At 36.7% G+C, this 24,343-nt stretch overlaps 1 protein-coding gene across 2 annotated transcripts in view; it reads left to right on the plus strand.

Moving 5' to 3' along the window:
- Window positions 1-873: 873 nt before the first annotated feature.
- cxadr (CXADR Ig-like cell adhesion molecule) overlaps window positions 874-24,343 on the plus strand; it is a 52,149-nt gene continuing 28,679 nt past the window's right edge. For both annotated transcript variants that reach the window (XM_019111571.2, XM_019111572.2), the window contains exon 1: window positions 874-1,096. In XM_019111571.2, the coding sequence (XP_018967116.1) occupies window positions 1,045-1,096 (52 nt within the window). In that variant the 5' untranslated portion in view covers window positions 874-1,044. The remainder of the gene's footprint in view (window positions 1,097-24,343) is intronic.

The following is a 24,343-nucleotide window of genomic DNA, read 5'->3' on the forward strand; positions in this document are numbered from 1 at the left end:
AAAAAAAAAAAAAAAATATGAAAAACCTATGCTAATATAGGCGTGGCTGTGGCAAGCTAGCATATAGATTTTATCATGACTGTAACATTGAGTCCCATGGCCCAGTGTAAGCACCTTGTTTGTCTGCTGACATACTTTTCTGTTAGAAAATGAACATATTTAAATGTAAAAAATGATTAGTGTTACACATTAAAGAATGGGTTGCTTTTAAATCTTAAAAATACAGTGAATATTTGAGTTGAGTTATTCTTTAACTAATTCTATCTTTTTCCATTTCATTACTATTTCATTAAAGTCTGGTTAAAGACTGTTCTTGACTCATCAGATAAATGGAGTGAAATGTATATTTAAATAATTAATATCTAGATACCACTAGAAAAGTTGCTTAGTCTTCTGCAAAAATAGAAACAGACTTATGATATTTGAATGCATGTGATGCCTGACATCTAAAAGAATTTGAACTATATACAAGAAAAATCTTAAGTGGCATTATTAGGCACTACAGCAGTAAAGTGATTACTTTGAGGTAGGCTTTTATTTGAGATACAGTGGGTTAATAAGACTTTTGTGGGGGCAGTTTTAACACTGACTTCTTGCGTTTAATTTAATATTAGTCTTGTCCTTATTAGTGAAAATATATCAATTGTATTGTTAATTAGTGCACCTAAGATATCAAACTTAGTTCAAGTAGTGTGTGAGTTATGACGGAAAATGTAAAAAATAGGCTAAATGTACAGTTGTCCCCGGTCTCCCCTAACCTTCCCAACACTACATTTGTCATTCAATATGCGTCGATGTAAGGAGAGACTCTTGGAGCATGTGTACGCAAGAGGGCGTAAAAACCCCTCAAAGTTCTCCAGCTGATACCTCCGGAAATCACGTGTGCAGATTCCAGCAACAATCCACCTGCGCGAGCGAGCTGGTGGACTTCTGATGCTGCGCGAGACTGGCGAAAGAAGAGTGAACACGAAACATCACAAGTCGAAGGGAAAAGTTGTTTTTATACCCACATCGGTTACTAAATTGTAGCTTAAAAGCAGAGGAATGGATTTGAGACCGTCCTGCCTTTGTTTATTCAATATTATTCTCCTCGCAGGTAAGTTTGAATTTGTCTTTTTTTTTCCGGAGCTCTGCGGGCTCCGTTTGCTCGCGCGCTAACGTTACCTTCCCTCAAAAGTTTTTTTCTGTTTAAATAATTTAACTTATTTCATTTTCATTCACCATTTAGATTGTGTTATATCACAGTTTTATTATGTTACCATTGCACTTCCAACTATAAACCAAATTGGCGAAAGTAGTCAGTAAAATCGTAAAAATTTTTTTTTTTTAAAAATCTAAATTATAAAATCTTACTACGGCGGTATTTAGAAACAACTAAATTGAATAAATTCCCATTTAATTGATTATTTCCCATGTTAATAAATATCTTTATTGTAAATAGGTTAATTTATTTTTAACTATTTTACTATACTTTATACAATAGTGTTATGTATTAAGCAGAATAGGAAAACACTAACGTACATTTACAAATATAATTCTGCTATAACAGTACTTTATACACGCCCCTTATAGAAGTGTTACACGTGTTATGCCCACGTTTAAAGAGTTACATTTGTATTTTTATTTTAATCTGAGGCTACTTCTTCTTAACGACGCCTTGTTAACAACAACTTTATGCTGCTGTTGAACCAGTTGTGTTATTTCAGTTTGTTTTAAAGGTCAGATGGAATTATTAATTTTCTAGAATACGTTTCTTGAATATTGTTGATTGTTGTTGGCAGTACACAATAGGCTTAACCGTCTTAAAGCCATCAAGAGGGGTTTCTTTCAGGCTGCCATCTGCCAATTCAAGGCAAGCTCCACTTGTGCCCCCCTTCATAAGACGACTCCTCTAGATGTCTGAAACTGAGGTTGCTTATTATCCAGTCTAAATATAAGACCTGATATCGACTGATCCCTTGGCTTGAAAAAAAAAACAGGTTTTAGCACTGGACTTTCTTTAGTTAACATTGATTTTCTGTGAGAGAGGCACAGGCTGTGTAGTAGTTAGGCACTTCTGGTCATTGACCAACTAGTTAGTGTTTCGTGTGAGGAAGGGAATGAGGTTAACACAAGCATTAACACAGAAGCCATCCACTCCTGTTTATTTCTCGAGTAACAACTGAAATTGTTTATGCCAATTTGGTCAAAGGTTACCTGTGTTCTTTAGATAGAGATTCAGATTGCGTAGCCTACAGACCAGTACAAGGAAAAAATAAAAACGAGAGAGAGTGGCATGGATGGGGGGGATGACTTTCCAGGCCACTGGTTACTGATAAACTAGAGTTTAAAAATAACAAGCTTTGTGTACACACTGCTTTTGTTTTAGTGCATAGGCCATATTGAATGTGTGCAAACTCGGTTGTGGTGTTTAATCTGAGCCATGATACATAATGTATTTTCTCATTACCGTTGAAGACATTCAGGTATGTTTTAGACGGCTTGTGTGTGACATTTATTCCGCGGTGGTGTTAACCTGTCAGACTCATTACCATCACAACAGAATGTTGAATTTGACATTTATGTGCTCTGTGTCCTTCTCAGCAGACAGGGATGTTGTTTTGGTGCTGGCTACAAGGATATTTCTCATTCAAGGTGTCATTTTGTCATAACACAGATTATTCATAAAGGGAAATGGAGCATGTGAAGACATGGAATTTTCACAAGTGTAATATTACAGATGTTAGGGGTGGGCGATATAGCCTCAAAATTATACCACAATATTTCAAGAATATTTGCGATAATGATATTTGTGACGATATAGAAAAATAAAATGGGGAACAATGTTTTATTGGTGATTGCAGCTGGCAGGCAGCAGCATTTATTAGTGCAAATATTTACGGAAACCCGCAGGAAGTCCTCAGTGCTTCTTTTTGTTGACAGCAGCAGATTTATAAATTATTCTCATTACTAATTTGGGAAGATGCACGTATCACATTGTCACATGCCTTGTAAAAATTAATAAAAATGTTACTGAGCAACTGACGAGTAACTATGGTTGCCAACTGCCCTGTATTAGCCGGGACGTCCCGTATATTGGGTTTAATTTTTGTGTCCCGTACGTGACCTCCCTTTTCATTACCCTACGAGTAACACATTTTCAGTGGAGATTTCCCTCGTGGTTTGGACTTTGAACCCTGGCTAATGAGGCAACGCCACGAGCAGGGCTGTTTGAACTAGTGGTCGACCGATATATCGGCCGATATTTGGCATTTTGCAAATATCGGCATCGGCCAGTTAGTTTTTCTGCTTGACTGATGTGTTCAAGGCTGGACTTTTATTTTGACGGCGCAGAGCGGCAGCGCCTGAGCACACAGTGCTCACATTCTCACTTTTGTTCGCTGTCATCATTAACAGTTCTGTCTAATATGGATAGAAGTCTGTCTAATAATCAGATAGAACGTTTAAACGAAGGAAGTAATGTATACAAAAAGTATTATAACATTTGCATTTATATTATCATTACAATACTTTCTTGTTTGCCGTCAGCATTAAGCAAATACGCATTTATATATTTAAACAAATCTTCGAATGACTAATGAACATTTAATATCACAAACCTTGCAAACTTAGTGGAATCCAGCTGTGAGATCTTGTGAAGTGTGTTAACTGAATGCTTTAAACTCGTGATTTCAAATTATGCGGCACTTTATGGATTTGCCCACTGTCGTATTCATGTCATTTTCTCTGTGTGCTGTATGTACAATGAGTGTTACCCTGGCTTTATTTGAAAAATATGATTCCCAATGCACACAAACTTCCCAGAATACTGAGTGCCCTGTTGGTTACAGTGTTTACTTGATTCAGATAATCAGCTCGTTAGAAGTGAGCACTGTGCATGAACTGTGTTCCCATTGACATGGTCCCTACAAGTTACTTCACTTCGGAACATTTATTCACGGATTTGTGCTGCACAATGTCTTTACACTCAGACAAGTGTGATATCATATTCTTCTGTAAATAAATACAATTTAAATTTATGTCTCGCACACTTCAGTGCACTTTGAATGGAACATATACATTTGCTTCGAACTGGAATCATGGTGGAATATCCTGTGATGTCCACTTCGCAGGGCACTTACGTTCAAATAGAACAAACGTCTTAAGCCAAAAGAGAAACATACAAAATGTACAGAACAGTGGGGTGCGAGGACTGGAATTGAGAACCGCTGGTATAGAGTCCTTGTGGTCGTGAATCTCGAAAGTGAAAGTAAAATGAGAGCGCGCAATTTATATACAGTCGCCTAATATTACCCAACGATATAATTGACTTTCCTAGTGTGAATACACCCTAGGTAATAGATTCTCCATATGCTGTTAAGCTTCTTAAATATTTATATAGGCCTACACATTTTGTAATAAACTAGCCTATTTTGTTTCTATATGTATAACAACATCTTTGAGTCAATAGTTTTATATTTAGGCTATCCATTGTTGGTCATTTTGGCTCATGGCATTTTAACAAAGGCTTTAAAAATTCCAATGGGGAAAAATACTTTTCAGAACCAAGGCTTCTGAAAAAATGTATGGCTTTAAGTCTGTCTTTTTTTGCTAGTACAAAATTAAGATAAGAAAATAATACATAAAATATTCAATATTTCTCTTCTGTGAAAATGGACTAAAATGTTGATGATTCATCCTGCACAAATTTTTGTCCAATCAGATGTTGTCTAGAATTAGAATGGCCCTCCCCTAATACCAAATCACAGTTTGTGGCTGTGATGTAACTAAAGACTTATGAAATATGTCAATGCAGAATATTACTCTTGTTTGATATTCATCAAGTGATGTATTTTATTAAGAGCTTGCAAGCTTTTCTTATTGAGACAACACTCTTTCTTCACTGTCCAGTCGTGTAGTCTTCCCTGTTCTGTTCTATAGTCCCTAGTGTCCATTAAAGACATATTTTCAATAATACCATCCACAGGCTCTGACAGGCTTGTCCCTTCACTTAGACATTAGCCAGATGCCGTCAGACATCCCTGGTCAGTCAGCACTTTAATTTTGCTCCTGTGCTTTTGTATGTGCGCTAGCTCACTCATTCATGTCTGGCCCATGTTGTAGTATGCACTTAACTCCTCAATATTATCCGGTTCTCCTTTCTAAAGTTTGACTCACACTTGTCTTCAAAAGCTATTAAGGACCCTACAGGACCTTCCTATTCACAAGCCAATGTAGTGTCTTTTTTTAGCCTCGTTTAAGGTCAGTGTACTGCTCTTAAAACCTCCTCAACCTTGAGTAGACCTGTGCTGTAGTTACCTGATAAACATAACTACTCTTTAGATCCTGCCTGAAGAACGTTGCTAGGATACCTGTAGCACACGCGAGTCCTTGGAACGTGCTTGTAGAGAATCAGTACTTGGAATGCTTTTTCCAAACATAGACTTTCAGTTAATAGTGGTAGACCCCATTGGACAAATTAAATCATGGTTTAGTCTGTTTTTGAGCTTGAAGGAATTTTTTTTTTTTTTCAATTTTATAGATTTTTTTTCATTACTGAATGGCACATTTTTGAAGACAAGTAGCCTACTGCTCTGAGGTCTCAAAAAGTAGATTAGATGTTTTTGAGAGACCGGATCGGCACGGAATGGAACGGTTAAGCAAAGAGAACCATTCGGCCCAATAGTGGAAAAGCGGCTTATGAATCGCCCATGAGTGAATGTCATGATTCAGTTCATCTGGAAGAGAAGACAAAGATGCCGAAGATCTCAGCTCTGTGGGAGCACTTCAGATTGAGTGAGGACAAGACCAAGGCAGTGTGCCAGATATGTGTTTTGAAACTGGCCTACCACAACAGCACATCAAGTTTGAAAAATCACCTGAGTTCTGTAAGTAGTGCGCCTATAGTAGGCTATATTGTTGGTGTAAAAAAAACAAGCTGCTTTTATCTGCCATGTTAATCAGTAATTTTACACGTGATTAAAACATGCACTTAATTTGCTTGGAAAATACTTGCGAATATGGCAGCCATAAAAAAATGTACACTAGCCCAGCCTAATAATAATTTGTCTATATTAAAAGTATTTCTCTTAACAGAACTTTGTGTTTTGTATCATTATTGCAGTGTTGGTCCCCGGAACATATAAGCCCTGCCCGCGTGAGGCGCACCGCTTCAGGCTCGCACTGTTCTGTAGTTTATTAAAAGTTGATTAATTCTGAACCTGTCGCGTGTCCATATTGCACCAAAATGTGACACTGCACTCCCTTGGGTCTGCAGCATCTCACCCACCACGCGTGAAGTCGATTGGATGAACGGTTCTCGACATAATAAAAATGCGAACAGACAGACACACAGAGATTCCTGCCTTTATTAGAGAGAAGAATATGTTCAGCCCTCTCCCTCTGAAACTTCAAATATTCGGTGTTGATTACTACCAAAGCTTCAAAGCTAAAAAAAATGGTATTCGGACCTGCCCTAGTCTGCACAAAAATGTTATTTATTTTATTCGTCACTTACTGTTCTCAAGAAATGTAATTTCTTTCTAATTATGTTACTTTTAGATTGAACAGAAACTATTTGGTTTTTAGTGAGAGTGGGCACCCACAAAGATGAAAAGATGTTGAGCAGGTATGGCTTGAAGGCATGCTGTGAGGCAGTGGGATATTTATTTGAGATATACCCCTAGATTCGTCTTTGTGTAATCTAAGGAGAGACGAGCTGCTAAGTTATGGCCTCAGGCCACCCTCTCTACTCTGCTCTGCAGCAGTGCTGTCTAATCCAACCAGCAAAGCCTTTCAAAACAAAACGTTGATATCGAGTGCAACTTCACCTGCGACTCAAAGCCTTGCATTTCGTAGTGTGCTTCTCCTCCTCTCAACACAACATTCCCTCTGGTGCTGTCCTTCTGAATAAGGGACTGAGCTTCAGAGTAAGATCACACTCCATGCACCTGTGTTTGCACATGTGTGGGCACTGTATGTCCTTCAACAGAAAGGACATGCTACCCATATGAATATTCAGGCCTCTGCTACATAAATATTTTAGCATGCAAGACTTGTACCTGAGACGGCAGGCGATGCCTACTCCTGTTACGTTACAACATTCTGATCCTGTGTGCCACTCTCTCTTTCGCCTGTTTTTATTGCCTTCTTTTTCAATTTGGAGGATAAGTGGGCCATTACGATGGGCTGATACCTTTCCATTAGACCAGGTGATAATGATAAATAACCAAGGTTGCAAGGTGTTTTTTTTGGTCACTCTAGTTTCAATTGGAGACTTGCTTTGCATGCATGGATCATCACTCACATGCGAGTGAAAAGAGACTAAAGAGATTCAAACAGAAAGGAGAGAAGGGAGCAAAGGTTGAAGTCATGGATGAGTGTATGAGTGGGAGTTTAGAAGAGGATGGAAGGAAGAAAGGGTGATAATTGTAACTATATCATGTGAGACGAAGAGATGCATGAAACGAGGAATCGCAAGGGATAATGGAAGAGAATGGAATCGTATTTCAGAGGGATTTGGTAGGGTTGAGGGTTAAGTATGTAAAGGCTAGCAGGGTTTTTTTTTTCAGGGATGTGTGAATCACTGTGAAGCTCAGATCACAGCCAAGCAGTCTTGGGCTGGGATTTACACTTTTCTCCTCCCACTGTTCTGATAAACCTTCCATACACGCAAGGTCATGAAACCTCTCGTTCTGCGTCTATCCATCCATCACACATCAGCTCCTCCTTGTTTTCTCAGCAGTGATAAGGAGGACCTGTAGTGCATCCATCATCGTGTCCCTCGGCTCACCCCTCAGTAATGCTTATATCCCATAATGAGTCTTAATGCAGACACATGACTAATAAACTCAATAAATTCAGACAGAAATGTCTTCATCTCTATTAGACCTTTTGATACTATGATTGATGAAGTCTTGTGGTACGTTCAAAGCTCCTGATAGCACACTGTTAAGTGGACTTCAAAGGATATACAGCCATCTTGAAGGGATTGTTCACTCAAAAAAAATTGTCTGTAGACCACAAAATAAAATATTTTGAATAATGTTTAAACTGTTTTCATCCATGTAGTGAAAGGTAATCGGCAAAACAAGATTTGACCTAACTGACTGTATGGACATTTTCTAAATGTCCATACAGTCAGTACAGAGAGTTGGATTTGTAACCAGAAGGTTGCAGGTTCGAGTCTCGGTGCTGGCAGGAGTTGTAGGTGGGAGTGAGTGAATGAACAGTGCTCTCTTCCACCCTCAATACCCACGGCTGAAGTGCCCTTGAGCAAGGCACTGAACCCCCAGTTGCTCCCTGGGCGCTGGATATATAGCTGCCCACTGCTCCAGGTGTGTGTTCACGGTGTGTTCACTTCTCACTGCTGTGTGTGCACTTGGATGGGTTAAATGCAGAGCACCAATTCCGAGTCACTTTCATTTTTTTTTTTTTAAATATCTTCTTTTGTGTCTTGAAACAATATATGGATGAGTAAATGAAGACAGAATCTTAATTTTTGGGTGTAAACAGCAGTTTATTTTTAGGTATGCACCGATAGGATTTTTTTTGGCTGATACCGATTTTGGTCAATTGCATAAAGCAGGGGTTAAAAACTACAAAGAAAAAAATCGATCGGTTCACTCCAAACGGAATTGGTATTGTAATGTTTCTGTTCCTGCGTTCCACTATATTATTACCGTTCCGAATCCTGTTTGAGTAGAAAAAATACTGGTTAAAAGTTTTTTTTTTTTTTTTGCCTATGATAATAATAATAATAATAATAATAATAATAATAATAATAATAATAATAATATTTTTTTTTTTTTTTTTGTAATAGTGTTTTTTTTAATCAATAATAATAATAATAATAATAATTTAAGTGTCTTGATCTGGTAGCCTATCTTGCACTTAGTCATAGCCAATACAGCATCATCTTTTTTAGATTTTGACCAAATGTATTAAACAAAAGAAAATACTGTCAACGCTTTAAAGACATTTAAGTAGGCCTATTTTTTCCAACATATTTAAAAATGTTTGCAGCATGGATTAAAAAAACGCTACTCTTATAAGTGTTTTAAGAGGAAAAAACTGGTTTCCTGTACGTCACATTTTATTATTAATATATGATTATTATTTTATTATTTTATTATTATTCAGAAATAATGTAGGCTAAAACACCGGTAATTAAAGCAAAATATTAACAAACATTACAAACACAATTAGGCTATTTTAGTTCTGTTCTCTCCACAGCAAATCTTCTAAAGTTGTAAGCCAAAACAAATTAATTTAAAAGCGAAACTGAAGCCTACCTCTCTCATTCTACATGAATCCAAATATTTCCATATTCATGACGTATCTGGATGCAAAAATATTATGTAAAATATAGGCTTTGTTCTTCACTGGCATTTTCAGCCTAAAACATCATCCTTTACATAGACCATAACAGCACAGTGAGGCAGTGGTTATGCTGAATGGCACAGACTGTACTACGGAATATTTAAATTGAGCAGTGTAACTTTTTATGTATCTTTAACTGTATTTTATTTTGATAATGAACAGGCTGTGATGTCAAGTTAGCAAAAATATGTTGTATGTGCGTGTGAGTTGCTGATGCAATTTAAAACCGTAAAGCTTTTGCAAAATAAAGACAATGGCTTTCCTTTCCGTGAACTTCTGAGCACATTACCATTATCCAAACTCAGCACAATTTTTTCTTTAATATTGTTAATCTGTTATTGATTTAAGTGAATATATATATATATATATATTTTCTCTATTCATAGAAACGTTGCAGGTGCGTGATGTAAACTAAACTGCCATTGTTACTGGTTTTAATGGTACACAAAAAGCTGCATATTACCTGCCATTCATTTTCACTTAAATATAGGCCTGCTTAATTGGCGGTTCTTGACATAACCTCAGATAAACTAACAATGGTGCATTGCCATTGGGACTTAACATTACCTATGATGAATTTACAGCTGATCGTGGGCGTTTCACTGGTTGGATGCATCAGCGTCACGTTTGCATAGGCCGTACTATGCTGTCTGACAAACTATATTTTGTACAGATTTTTTGTTTTGGCAAGTATTTAATTATTTTGCTCAGAGAATAACTTTGGATTATGCATAAGACATGCAACTTATTTTCTCCATGCAGTTAATTAATAAACCATCAGTATCAGCCCTTTTCATGCTATTTCCGATATGCTGATGGCTTTAAAATAATCAAAATTCAGCCGAAAAATATCGACGGCCGATACATCGGTGCATCCCTATTTATTTTTAACGATGCACCTATTGGTATAAAAACAGAACAATATTATGCATAAAGACATAGCTGACATATTGGAACTGATAAATGAGTTTGATCCATCTGTAGTGGTATTGACAGAATAATGAGTACTCTAAAATTGAGCCGATTTATTGAGGAATTGGCTGACATAACTATTTATATGGTTCACTTTCACTTCCTTTTCCTTCCTTGTCTCCTTTAAAATTTTGGGTTGCTTTTTTTTAGTCAATACTTTTCTTCAGCTAGGATTGCATTAATTTCATCTGAAGTAATGAAGTGTCTTTAATATTTCAAATAAATGCTGGTCTTTTGAATTTTACATTCAAAGAATGCTAGAAAACTTTTGAACGGTAGGGTCCACTAAATGGGCCACTTTACATACTTTAATACAAGCCAAGCAATGGAGAATAGAATTACTGGTAATATGTATTCGTTATCTTATCCATTGTGTCTTCATAAACACAAAGATGACGTCTGTCAGAATTACTCAGAATGTAGATCCTGTCCTTCCTGTTTAGAGACTGCTAGGCTGGGTTAACATGATCCTTTGTGTCCTCCCGGTCTTCCGCGGACAGTGTTTGTGAGTGCGAAGCACGTAGCTCTTGTATTAGGCCTGTATTTTAGATAATCAGCATGTTTCAGAATTTATTCACTAAGTTTTTGGATTTTCGTAATCCAAAAACACAGTTGTTTAATCTAAATTGGTAGGAAAAACATATTCTCTGAAAGTATGCAGCTTCTAATGCATGGTGTAAAGGCTTATGCGTTTGTGGTTTGTGTGGGAGAGAGTGGTCAGGCTCCAGTGTGAGATTATATTTGCTTTAGAGACCGAGTGTGTATGTGCGTGTGTTTATGCCTGCCAGCTTGACATTGGTATGTCTATGAGAAGGTGTATGCAGTCTTGGTGCAGTCACAGAGTGTTTGTGAGTGAGTGAGAGAGCCTTCACTATGCAGGAATCATGTCTCCTGGGATTTACATGAGCAGGTCTTCTTCTCAGAAACTTCATACATGCCAGTACTGTTGTCTCTTTCTTTCTCTCTCCCACACACATTAACTGGAAAAATAAAGTTCGTTATCAGTCTGCTTAAGAATCAGCTGGAGCGGAAAATCAAATATTGGCACTTTACTTGTACTACTCAGATTAGCCTATTAAATCTACCTTATTCCTGGTCCAGCCTTAGCCAAGCTCAAAGCCAGTTAAACATCGCCAAATTCAGAGATGGTTTTAAAGCTTCCAATCCAGACAGATGCAAGAAGTCCGTTCCAGCTCTCTACGATTAGATTATACTCTAGATTGGGGAAATGTAATTATGTATAGTACAAGACCTTTGTTACTCTGTTTTATTTTATCAAAGAAATTTGGTTCCTCCAGAAATAAGGGAAGCAAGAAGTAAAGCCAATTAGGAACCGATTTTAGGCATTTTATCTCATTGTGAAACATAACACATTATCAACTGCCAGAGAAAAAGCTAATTTGCACAGACTGGAAAAGTAAAAAAATGAAATGTCCTTGTCTCATATCAACCCCACTCTGTACACACACAAGCACGCATGCACGCTTCCTCTGGCATTAGCATTCAAGTCAACCCCACTAAAATGTTAAGGCAAATTGTAATCTGTTCCTACATATGTAAATGACCCTCGTGTGGAGGAAAAAGTGATTCGTTTTCCCTAGATAATCATTAATATGCACAATTTCCTTTTTTATGTGCCATTTTCTCAGCATGAGGGAGGATTCATGTTGCAATCTTTACATTTAGCCTGTGGTGCTTATATGTAACGTATTTTGTAATATTACAAACAACCTTATGGGCTCTAGCACTCATCTTTACTCAAACAAACTGTTTCATTACAGCCTTTATGATAATTTCCTACGTTCTGCTTCTGGAGCCATGATTAGACACAGTGAGTGTGCATGAATGTGAAATGAGCTTAAATGCTTTAAAGGGGGAAGAAGGAAGTCAGTGTGTTTCAGTGCAAATATTTGCGCTTCTCATGTGATGTTGGGAATCACCATATTATATGTTAAAATGTGTATTTATTAATCTGATCATGGGTGGACTATGCTAGATACAGGTGTAAATGGGGTTTAAAACATTGAGCTTATCCACTTTCAATCACATGCGGTCAAACTACCATGCATGTTTCAAAACAGGGTTTAAACTGCAATGTGTCTCGGATGACCACTTGTGATTGGATGACTGACAGTTACAATGCATTTTAATACCATAATTTTGTTTCTTCTGCTTTGTGCTTTTTTGTTCATTTCTTCTTGACTTACCTTTTGTTCTTTCCCTTATATAAAATTTTCTGATTTAAAAACTTTAAGATTTAACAAGCCTTCATTTTGCTCCTGTGGGCTGTTTTTGAACTTCTTGAAATGTTTCTTTAAAAAAATACTAAATGTAACTAAGAGGTTAATTAAAATGATTTTTACAAACATTCTTTTCTGGAGTTGAAATAATGAAGTTTTGTCCTTAGAAGAAAAATGATCAATTAAAAAATATTTTTGGATACATTCTGCAAAATATTCCAAACTTTAGTCATTAGAACATAAGAAGAAAATGGCAGCAATTTACGCAAATACTGATGCATTTATTTTAAGTACGTGTCAGTTACTGTATGTGCAACAGCAGTTTGCTCAAAGCCAGCGGACATTAAAGAGAGCTTTAATAAAAGAGACAGATATAAAGATTTAGAGGGGAAAAAAGTCTGAGATAAAGGGTAAAAACGTGTGTAATTGACTGCAGAACGCATTGTTTCCCTGGAGACTGCCTCTGGATATAATGAGCTGTTTTCATGGTACTTGGCAAACAGTACTGTTTGAAGTGGAGTTTGTTCTGTTGTGAACAAATAAAACCTATTTTACTCATGCAGTGGTAGTTATGAAGTTTAACCTAGTTTTTAAATCCTTTATGCTGAAATCTGTCTTAAGTGAGCCTTTTGCATATACAGTAAAGTGTATGTGATGCCATAAAGCTGCTGTGTATGGTTTCTGCTACTGTAGAAGTTCCTCCTGAAAAAAAATGCTTTATGGCAGCCAGCTGTTAAGTGTCTTAATGGATTCATGTTTAATTCATGGCCACATCACAAGGCCATCATTTCTCGGTGTCGTTCTCTCATCCCTTTCTGTCCTGTGTGCTAGTATCAGAAGGAATTGTTTTTTATTTTTTTGCCATCTCTGTACTTGTAGAGCACTCTCTCTTTTTCTCTCTTTTCCCCCTCCCTTTTCATTCTGTGTAAAGTGATGCATTTAGGCAGCACTAGGTGTTCTGTAATCCTCAGATTTACTATTTTTCTCTGGTGTGCTTTCATCTGACACAAATACAAACACATATTTGAAATGTCCTTTGTTCACCCACACAGAGCCACAGTCTACCTTTTTAAAATCAGAACTTCGACATTTCGCTTCATTCTTTATAGCATTTACAATGATTTGATATTTACCTTAGCAAGATTCTCTAGAGCTTTCTAGCACCTTGGAAAACTTGTTTACCTGTTGGTAGGTTTTGTAGTAGAAGGTTAATGATAATTTTTCCTCTCGTGCATCTTAAATAAATCTTCCCTCAGAATTTTTTTTTTTTTTTTTTTTCATCTGAGCATATTCAAGCCATATGCATCTGTCCCACTTTCTTTACTGGTGAGAATATGAATTCCTTCAGCGTCATAGAAACATCCTCACATGCACTTTTTTTTCCTGCAGAACCCACCCAAACTGAAGCCTTAAGCTTTCCAGGCCTACAAAAGAAAAGAACTGTTTTTTTTTTTTCATGCTCTCAGCTGCAGTGTTAAATATTTCAAATGAAATGTCAGGTTTGATTTCTGTAAAATCGAATTCATCAGATACGTTTGTCACTGTATAGTGTACTGACATGTCATTTTTGCAACGCCATGCTGTCGTTCTGCTTGACTTGTTTATTCAATATGCTTTGCAGCATGATTTAAATGAAGATTAATACTGGGTCTGTTTCTGCCGCAAACATCCTACTGTTTTAAAAAGGTTCCATGTTAATTGAGATTTGAGTAAACTGTTTTCAGCTTTTTATGTATTTTAGCCTTGGTCAAGTAAGAAGTTGGTATATGACCACTTTGGTGTTTTGGCTCTCTCTAAGTTCTAAGTTCTCTCTGATTCTTTGATTGAGATTTTCTTGCTGAGAGAGAAAGCCTGTTAGCTGAGATCAGACACTTTCATTGGGATTACTGAGCTGAGCTGCGTGTCTGACCCTGGCTGATCTTTAAGCTGAGAGACAGCTGTCTGTCTGTTTGACCACTTTTGACTTAACCTTTTTAGATGCAAGTCCGAGAAGCTTCTAGGGGTGCTTTCACACCTGTAGATCGATTGCTTTGTTCCAAGACAGGGATTAAAATTATTACAATGTTGCTTTTTATTCTTGGTGTGGTTCGCTTTCACATGGCAAAGTTTCTAAATGGACCAAAATTATTAATACAAGTCACGTGCGAGTAAACTGTCCCCTCATTGGTCAAAGTTCTGGAATTACAACAGCTTCGAGGACTTATTGTTGGGTTTTTTGTAGCTGTTGTTATATTAATTTATTAATTTATTATTTTAAGCAGGAGTCCAGGATTCGTTGGGAAAACATTGTTAAAATGCACCTACTACGAAGAGCAGTAAGATGGCATTATAAAATGAAAAGGTGTGCTTTGATTTTGAATGGCGAACACGTGCTGACCCACGGACATCGTCTACTGCCTTTCACGGAACTAATAACCCAGCATCATACACTGCGATATAGCCTGGTTCGTCGGTCCATTGGATAGGATTGCTTTCTCACTTTAACCAAACTGCTCTAGAGTTAATTTTTAATTGAGCCGAGACCACCTCGTTCAGGCGATCTCGGACCGATTGTTTTGTTGCGGATCCGAGCATGATTGCTGTGTTCACATATGCCCAAACGAACCGAGCTAAGGGGGGAAACATGCCAGGTTCTGAAACAATGGGCCATGTGTGAAAGCACCCTAAGTGTGTTTGTATTGTTGTGTGTGTGTGTGTGTGCAAATGGACATCCATGTTGTGTGGGCTTACTGGCTTTCAAAGTACATGGTAAGGTTTTTGTAGGAATATTTCTGCATTCTGTGACTTTTATTTGATGAATTAATTTTCTGAAATTGTCAAATTTACAGGTTTAATTTTAGAGAAATTAAATTTTGGTTCTCTAGTAGACATGTGCCGGTATTCGGTAATGCGATATATCATGGTAATGAATATGCACGATATTGTTATCGTGGGCACTTCTAAATACCGTGAAAAATTATATATTACAGATTATTCAGAATTTGGAATGCATTTTAAGAATACTATTCCCATCAACTGGTCAAAATGCACAACACGCTATATGCTGCTTGAAAGACGCCTGTGCGCTCTGATGTAAACAAGCACGCATGAGAAGCACATGGGGGAACACATGAGAGACGCACTGAATGAAAGCACATTCACTCTCTGACAGCAGATGGTGCTAAACTGCAGAAAATGCAGCCCTTACCTTGGAAACCCCATAAATAAAGCAGCTGCACTACTTTCTAAAACATTTAAATAATTTTAAATAGCCATTCAGATTTGTGTATTTGCTATGGTGTTCATCACAGAGCCAAATACTTAAATATTTTTTTCATTTTAATCTGGACTATAACATGCCCTAGATATTGTTTGAAAGTATTTTGATTCTTTATCGTTCATTCACACTTTACATTAGGGCTTCATTAATTAACATTAGTTAATTCATTAGTTAACATAAACTGCCAATGAAAAATTCTTCTGAACATTCATTCATCTTAGGTATTCCAATATTTAATAACACGTTGTTAAAACTGAAAGTTCCAACTGTGTTATTTAATGAGCTAACATGAACTAAGACTTGTATTTTTTTTAACAAAGAATTTTTACTTTTGTAGCAAATGTAGCTGTTGCTCATTGTGAATGTTAATAGTTAACTAATGAGGTCTTATTGTAAAGTGATACCTATGGGTCTTCGTAGTTCTTTTTCACTTTAATCTGTGTAAAACTTTTAACTTTATATATTTTTCTGTATTGCTTTAATGTATTTAAATGTTCAGTTATTTTTGTTATAAGAAAAAAGTTATTTAACCTTCCAATACCGTGATAATACCGTATAAAGTGATAAAAGCATTAGCAATTCATTGCAACAGGAAAATTTGATACCGGCATATCCCTATTCTCTAGAGAGTGTAATCTATTTTTAGAATGTAATATTAACTGTGAAAAGGTCATCTGTGTGTTTTCTGGTCTGGTGAATGTGGCTTTAAACAAACATGTCTAGGTGTGAGCCGGATGCTAGTACTGATGTGAGCCAGAATCTAACCAGAAGGCTTCCACCACTACACTGTCCTCATATTGCCTTCCAAACATAACAAACTAGATTTTCTTTCCCTTTTCAAAGCATTAAAGCAATATGGATCACAATGAGTATCCATATTGTAGTTCATACACTCCTACACATCCAGTGGCAACTGTTAGTTGTTTATAAATGTTGTTTATGTATTTGGAAATTATGCTTACCCACAAAAATTGAGACTACTAGATTCTCAAGTCCAAAAATAGTTGTTCAGCCATATATTCTTAGATAAAGAGGAAATTTTATGTAGCGACTGCCTGGAATTGGTGCTGCATTTCATTGATACAGTTAAAGGAGGTGTGGTGGAGGATGTTGTTAACAAACAACTGGGATATAGTAAAAGAAAAATAGGCACACATAAATCTCTGCATTTGCAGTAACAGGAAGTTCCCCCCCCTGTAATGTTACTTACTTTTTGATTGGCTAAGAGAGACCTTTGAATTCAAAGCAAAGGCAAAGTAAATTTCATGCACTGTGGTCCATTTGCTACTTGATTGGTCCATTGCCTGTTGGATGTTGAGAGAAACACAGATTGCATTATGAATGTGTGTATGGTGCCACACAATGTGATGTGCCCTACAGCAATCTTGTGTAATGCATATTCAGTGCTTTTTAAATCCACAACTTCACTGTTTATAGAGAAACACGGCAAAGCGGTGGTAATTCATACATACACAGCCTCTCTCTCTCTCTCTCTCTCTCTCTCTCTCTCTCTCTCATAAATGAACACTTGATAAATTACACTTTTCTGATAATAATAATTGAAGAATATAGATTTTTCACATATTTTACATTATTACATCACCTCTCTCCCCAGTCTGGCATGAATGGCTGGAATAGTTTCTGTATCAAACGAAGGCCTGCCTTCTGAAATACGAAATGCGCTGTGATTGTTTTGCTGGGCCAGTGTGTGTTGTGATTGGCAGCACTCAGTGCCTGGTTGGGAAATGTCATGCTCCTTACCATAGCTTGCTGTGAGCTTTAGTGTAAATATTGCGTCAAAATCAAATCAAGTTGAGCACGATTTAAACCCGGATGTTTGTAACCACTCTAAGCTCATCTGCCTTGGGAAAGCTAGCGTGTGACTGACATAGTGATAACACTCGTTGCCTTCTCTAGTGCAGCTCAACCAAGTCTCGTCCCATTCGTCGATCTTTGTGATTTCACAAATCCCGGAAAATATGCATTGTACTCCAAACGAATCATTCATTGTAGTTTTTGAAAAGTGATTTCTGTTAAATAAAATATCTCCTTTTGAATTGGACTTTGAGCTTTGTAACTTTGCAGGTCTTTTTTATGCTCAAACAGCAAAATTACAGACTAACTACAGTTGAAAAAGTGAAAAAGCATAATAGCACCCCTTTAAGTGCGGTCCACTGCAGCGCATGTGCCACAATATCAATACTTGTATTGTCAAATCTCTGTGTTGATTCATTGTCGTATCAATGTATCGAACACAGCACTAGTCAGTTTAACAATTATTTTAGTCATACCTGTCCTATGAGCCCTCAGTTAATCCAGAATCCTGAAAAAAAAAAAACACACTTCAGCTCTACAATTTGTACTATAGTTCACAGTGGTGCTGCTAATATTGTTGGGTCCGGTATAATAAGTTGCTCATTCATTATCTCATTTGTAAGTCATTTTATGATAAAAGCATCTGCTATATTATTACATGTAAATATATGCATGCCTCCTAATGACATTTCAGCAACAGCCCTGTTACCAAATATGCTGAACTAAACAGGAAAGAGGTCAGTGGCTAGCAGTGAGAAGCATTGTCATCAGCAATGAGAATCTCTGACTTTTTTGAATCAGCCCCCCCCCCCCCCCCGACTCTCTTTCTCACGTCCTCAAGGAACAAGAGGCAGTTTATTCATCATCTTATAAGGTGCCTGAGCCAATGGGCCATTACTCTCATTTCTCTTAGCATCTGCTTATCATCAGCTCCCTCCTCCGCTCCTTTCACTGCCCTTCAGACAAAGAGCTAGTGACCTTTCCTCTCCTCTCTACTCTACTCTGCTCCCTAACCCTGAGACAGACGCAGTAATGAATGCAGAACCATTTACATTTTTCCCTGCCCACCTTTAGGTCATTCACACTCTCCCTCCCCCACCACAAATAGTGCAACACTTTCCCATAGTTGAAATCCCCTTTGTATATAGACACAGACTCCTACACTTTACACTGGAAATACATGATTTGACTTTCTGCTGCATAGGGATTCAAACTGCATTTTCCTGTGTGCCAGGGTTATTTAAAGAAGAGAAAGACAAATTAGCAGCCCATAATGACTTGCATTCTGTATATACTGTATTTGAAATGCTTTGAATTATCAAATTATTCATATTAAATGTGTTTGGGATCAGAATTACAGATTGTAATCAGTTAATAACACCTGTTTTTTGCTGAAACAAGACCAGAAATACTGTGGCAACTGGTTGATTTTGCATTAATTCCTGCAAATTTCAAGAATATTTAATTAACAAACAAGCACAGAGTGGGGGAAGTGTAGAATTTAGTGAATGACAGGCATTCCAGTTCTGCTGAGCTTTCATGCGGGTGAAAATTCTGTGAGCTTAGTCACAACACATTCCAAATAATTCAACATTAACTGGAAAAATGTACATGGGTGGAAAAAACAAAACCAAAAGATTAGAATTTTTTAAGTTTAGTAAAAAAAAGCTGTTAAGCAATACATGTCTGGAATGACATACAGGGGAGTAAACAATGACAGAATTGTACATTTTGGGTGAACTATCCAACACCTTTTAAGATATCAGATATTACCATGGTCTCAAACATAACCGGAATCCAAGCAAGTGTACTAGCAAGAACAAGCCCTTTATAATTCAAGTAAACACAAGAGGATCATGTGCCTGGTCAGTGCCTGCTGAGGCCAGTCCAGGAGACGGACTGCTGATTCCATAAATCTCTTCTGTCTACTGGGACCTACACTAATCTAGATATATGTATATTTCCACACAGTCTATCTCTCCCTTTCAATCTGTGTCAAACAAACTCTGTTCATTTCTAATACACTACTTGGGCGATCAAACGACACACACAATTGGAACTAAATCCAACAGTTCACTGACCTCTTCCATCTGCATTACACATCAAAACCATTTCCACAACTAAACAAATCACAAAGCAGCTTAAAAAAATAAACACTGCTACATCTCTGGATAATTTTCTGTTGCATGTCTTGTTTACAACAAGCAGCAAATATGGAGCATGAATAAACTGTAATACAAAAAGTAAACACAACACTGAAGTTTCAGGAAGATGGTGTGGGTGTTATCATTGTGAACAATGTTATTTGAGCATTGTGATGTCTGGTATAACCCGAATGAGACAGGTGGGAAAATACTGAATGAAGATGTAAAACGATAAACTTGCTTTTCCAGATTTCTATAAGGGGAGACTAGTTGAAAGTGGATGCGTCTCATTTTTGTGTACTTCTAATCTGGCAAAACCAGACTACTAACAGTCTTTGGTCAGTAACTTAGAGCTGATGTTCACAAAGCAGAACAGAAAGAGGCTGACACTACACTTATAAAATGTTGAACAGAAGTTAAATTAACTGTTTAATTGAGAGCTACAACACCAATCAAATGTAAAACTGGCACACATAATCCCACCCTCACACATACAAACAACGGCTTGAAGTTCTCATACATGTCTTTAATGATTTTGGAGGGGCCAAGAGCGCGGAGGGTTCAGACTGATGGAGTGTGAATATCATTCTAGAACATTCTCTCCTGAACCGCACTGCTCAACTAAGGATTAAAGCTCCCAAATCGTTTGGCAGTAATGAGGCCTCTTCTCAGAGTTATTAGCAATGGCTGCTTATGAAAGAGAGGGCTGGCCTCAAACCGTCATTGCGGCTGGCTTCTCTACAGCTTAATGTATAGAACACTAGTCAAATTTTGACCACAGCAGGAACTCCAAGTTCCGAGTATGTAGGAGACAGAAAAAGAGTGTGCAGTTTTAGAGCAAAATATGGCATACCAATTTATTCTGACAACATGAGATCACAAATTCCTTGTGTAGTTACCTTGTCACTATTCCAGGGAATCCTATAAAGATTTGTTTCCTAGAAAGGCTATAGTACGTCCCAGCACTTATTATATATCAAGCAAAAGCAAATTTATTAAATGAACATCCATCTGCATGTGCAGTTTAATTAATTAAACAAAATAATAGGCCAAATTTGAACTGTCCAATAAAATTAGCCAAGCATGCGCACTGAAAACAGCAGACACTGCAATTAGTAGCTTCAACAATATGCATACATACACAGCTTGCTCATAGCCTGAAATACAGACTACTGGACCGTAATATTAACAAAAATGCAGATAAGCCAACAGACACACTCACAGACGTACACTATGAAAGAAGTGTTTAATAATTGACTAAAATCCTCCCTGACCTCTCAGGTCACTGTACGGGTCAGCCGGCTGCTATGTGATCAGCAGGAAAAACATACACTTTCTGTGAGATCTGACTTAAAATATGTTGTAGTAGTTCTTGAACTTTTAGGTGGATTCATATATTTTTCTAAGCAACTAAATTTAATTCCAACTTAATTCAGAATCGTAATCAATATCTTATACAGTATTGTTTAAAACTTTGGGGTCAGTAAGATTTTTTTTTTTTAAGAAATTAAAGTTAAAATTAGAGTAAAGACGTAGAGAAATTTATAATGCTACAGATGATTTATTTTTCAAATAAATGCAGTTCTTTTCAATTGATCATTTTCTATTCTTCAAAGAATCTGAAAAAAAAAATTGAGCAGGCAGCACAACTGTTTTTAACACTGATAATAAGGAAGGTTTCTTGAGCAGCAAATCAGCATAGAATGATTTCAGAATCACGTGACACTGAAGAATAGAGTAAAGACTTCTGAAAATTCAGTCAAGATTTGCCATCACAAGAATAAATTACATTTTCAAATGGAACAATATTTTAGGTTTCTATATTTCACAATATTACTGTTTTTATTGTATTTCTGATCAAACAAATGCACGGTGAGCATACAAAACTTCTATCTTCTGTCAAAAATACAGATATTTTTTTAAAAAAGTAACAACCCCAAACATTTGAACAGAAGTGTATATCATACCTCATTCATAGTTCAGACTGCATGTTGTGGGGTCATGAGGTTGGGACAGACTGGAGGCAGATGTCTTAAATAGTTTCTCCTGCAGAACCAGCCAGTAGTCCTCAGGACACAGGCAACTAGTTCACACACTCACCTAAAACCTTAACAAGACTTGGTGGGAAAAGATTTGCTTTACAGATGGTGGAAAAATGTGGAAGCAATTATTCCATGGACAAAGAGTTTAGTTTAGGATTAAAACTGTGGGTGTTTTTCAGACACAGCATCTGAACATTTTGCCCCAGGCTGCAACAGTGTTTTATTTTCATCTGCAGAATATTGTATTTCCAATAATGGATCCACTGGGAGCTTGGCAAACTGTGAATTTGATAAACTGTGTGCCTGTGTAAATCAATAGCACTTGACAATAGATAAGTGACATTGTCTGTATGGGCACAATGCCATTACCAGCACTGCACTGAATCGGACAGATCTCAACAAATCCAGATGTTCTACATCCGTACTAGGTCTGCACGATAAATCAAAATGGAGTCGAACTCTCGATTAGATTTTTTTTATTTTTATTTTATTTTTTTGCGTAACTTGTCAGTGAACTACGGCTTTGTAGTAAATGCTGCTCCACCTGAAAGCACATGATTATGATTTACTGCTGATAACAGTACCGGCTTTACTAACAAAATGCGCATGACAATCGCATTTGATTAATCGTGCAGCCCTAATCCATACCAAGTAAAATCAACATGCCAGTGTCTGCTCAATTTTTCAAGCATTTATAAAGTATTTTGATCTTTGTTGAACAACCTTCATTAAGGAGTTATAAGCCATGAAACAAACGAACTAGCTATGAGATGAATTGCAACATTACAAATTTTGATTTGAAGCAAAAAAGTATTTAAATTTAAGTATTTAATTAATTTACATAATTTACAGTGCTTCATTGCAGTCAAAGAGAGCTGTTTTGGCACAATTTTCCTGCCTCAATTTTCTGATTGGTAATGTTGTTTTCACTAGGAATTATGCTTTTCTTTTTTTTTTAATTGATTGACATCCTGATAGCTTACAGTAGGTCTGTCTCTAAATGTTTATAAGCTATCAAAAAAAAAAAAAATTAATAGTTGACCTATGGAGAAAATTAATGGAATTTTTACTTTTGGAATCTGATTGATGCACTCTATAATCAGTTTAGTGTAAGCAACACAAAACCATAACATTCCTGTTATAAATCATTAATTCTTACTTGATTACAATGTGAGCATTCTAGTTTTGTCGTTTTGGTGCAAGAACAAATATAAAAAAAACAAAACAAAGTATCTCTTCTAAGGAATGGTATAGTAGTTTAAAACTTTATAGAGCTATTGTTCAATGTAATTCTGTTCCTTGGCTACCAAATGCAGGCTTTAGCTGTTCCTGGTGGTCTTTAGGAAAGATACAGCAGGACAGTAAAGATAGGACTTTAAGCACTATCAGATCACACCCAGCCCTGCTGATAACACATACTGTGCCGACTCCACTAAGGCCAATCTTTATGGACCTCATCTCTGCAGTGATCATAGTCTCAATTAATTGTTTTCACGTGATGTTACACCCTTATAGGAACGCCCACCTGGAGGGCAAAATGAAGCTTTGCTCCACTGACTGCCAGGTATTTTTCCGCAGATTGCATTTAGTAATGTAGTAAAATACAGATATTAAATAGCGAAATTCAGTAAACACCTTAATGATTATGTATATTTTGCACAGGCAAGCAGATGAACCCAGAATATAAACACAATGTGCAAAGTTTCACATTAAATGGTTTCCCATAGAAAACCATTATAAGGAAAACACTGAACCATTAAGCAGATTGCGTTCATATGCCTATGTAAACTATGCATCATTAATATGGTGATTACTGAATTTGATCTTTTAATATTACTGTTTTAAACATATTAAGGCACTAAGTTTTTTTTTTTTTTTTTTTTTTTTTTTTTTTTTTTTTTTTTTTTTTTTTTTTTTTTTTTTTTTTTTTTTTTATTTTTTTTTTTTTGTTAATCTTTCAATTTTTTTTTTTTTTTTTTTTTATAAATATTTGCCGCGGGTGCTTAATATGGATTGCAAATGGTCAAAACTTGTATTTTGTTCACATACCTTTGTTTTATTCTTTTGAAAGGTTATCTAAATATTTGCAGCTGGAAAGCAGATGGAAAATTGACAAGCTTGTGCTGCAGTTCTATGGATGTTTTGGCATCCAAGTCTTATAGCCGGTCACATGACTGAAAGCTATACATATGATGAGAGCAATCTCAAGCATTACACACCAGCAAGAAAAACAAACCAGCAGGTGTATTGAGCGCACCTCGATTTGCTTTGCTCCCTCAGGCTCAGCAAGTGTGTCAGGGTCTATTACTGAGGAAAAGACAGAGTTGAGTGTTTTTTGATTTGTTTTTAAAATTGTTTACAGAAAAGTGTGTTTGGGTGTTTTTATGAGAAGATAAAAACGAAGATGGATCTCTTTGGATTGTTTCGATTATAAAAATGGCCCTATTATCAGGAGAGTGGAGAATCTGGACTGTAGAGATAAAAAGTGTAAAACTGCACTTACACTTGCCA

The sequence above is a fragment of the Cyprinus carpio genome, chromosome B10 (genome assembly GCF_018340385.1).
Source record: "Cyprinus carpio isolate SPL01 chromosome B10, ASM1834038v1, whole genome shotgun sequence".
In the NCBI taxonomy this organism is placed as follows: domain Eukaryota; kingdom Metazoa; phylum Chordata; class Actinopteri; order Cypriniformes; family Cyprinidae; genus Cyprinus; species Cyprinus carpio.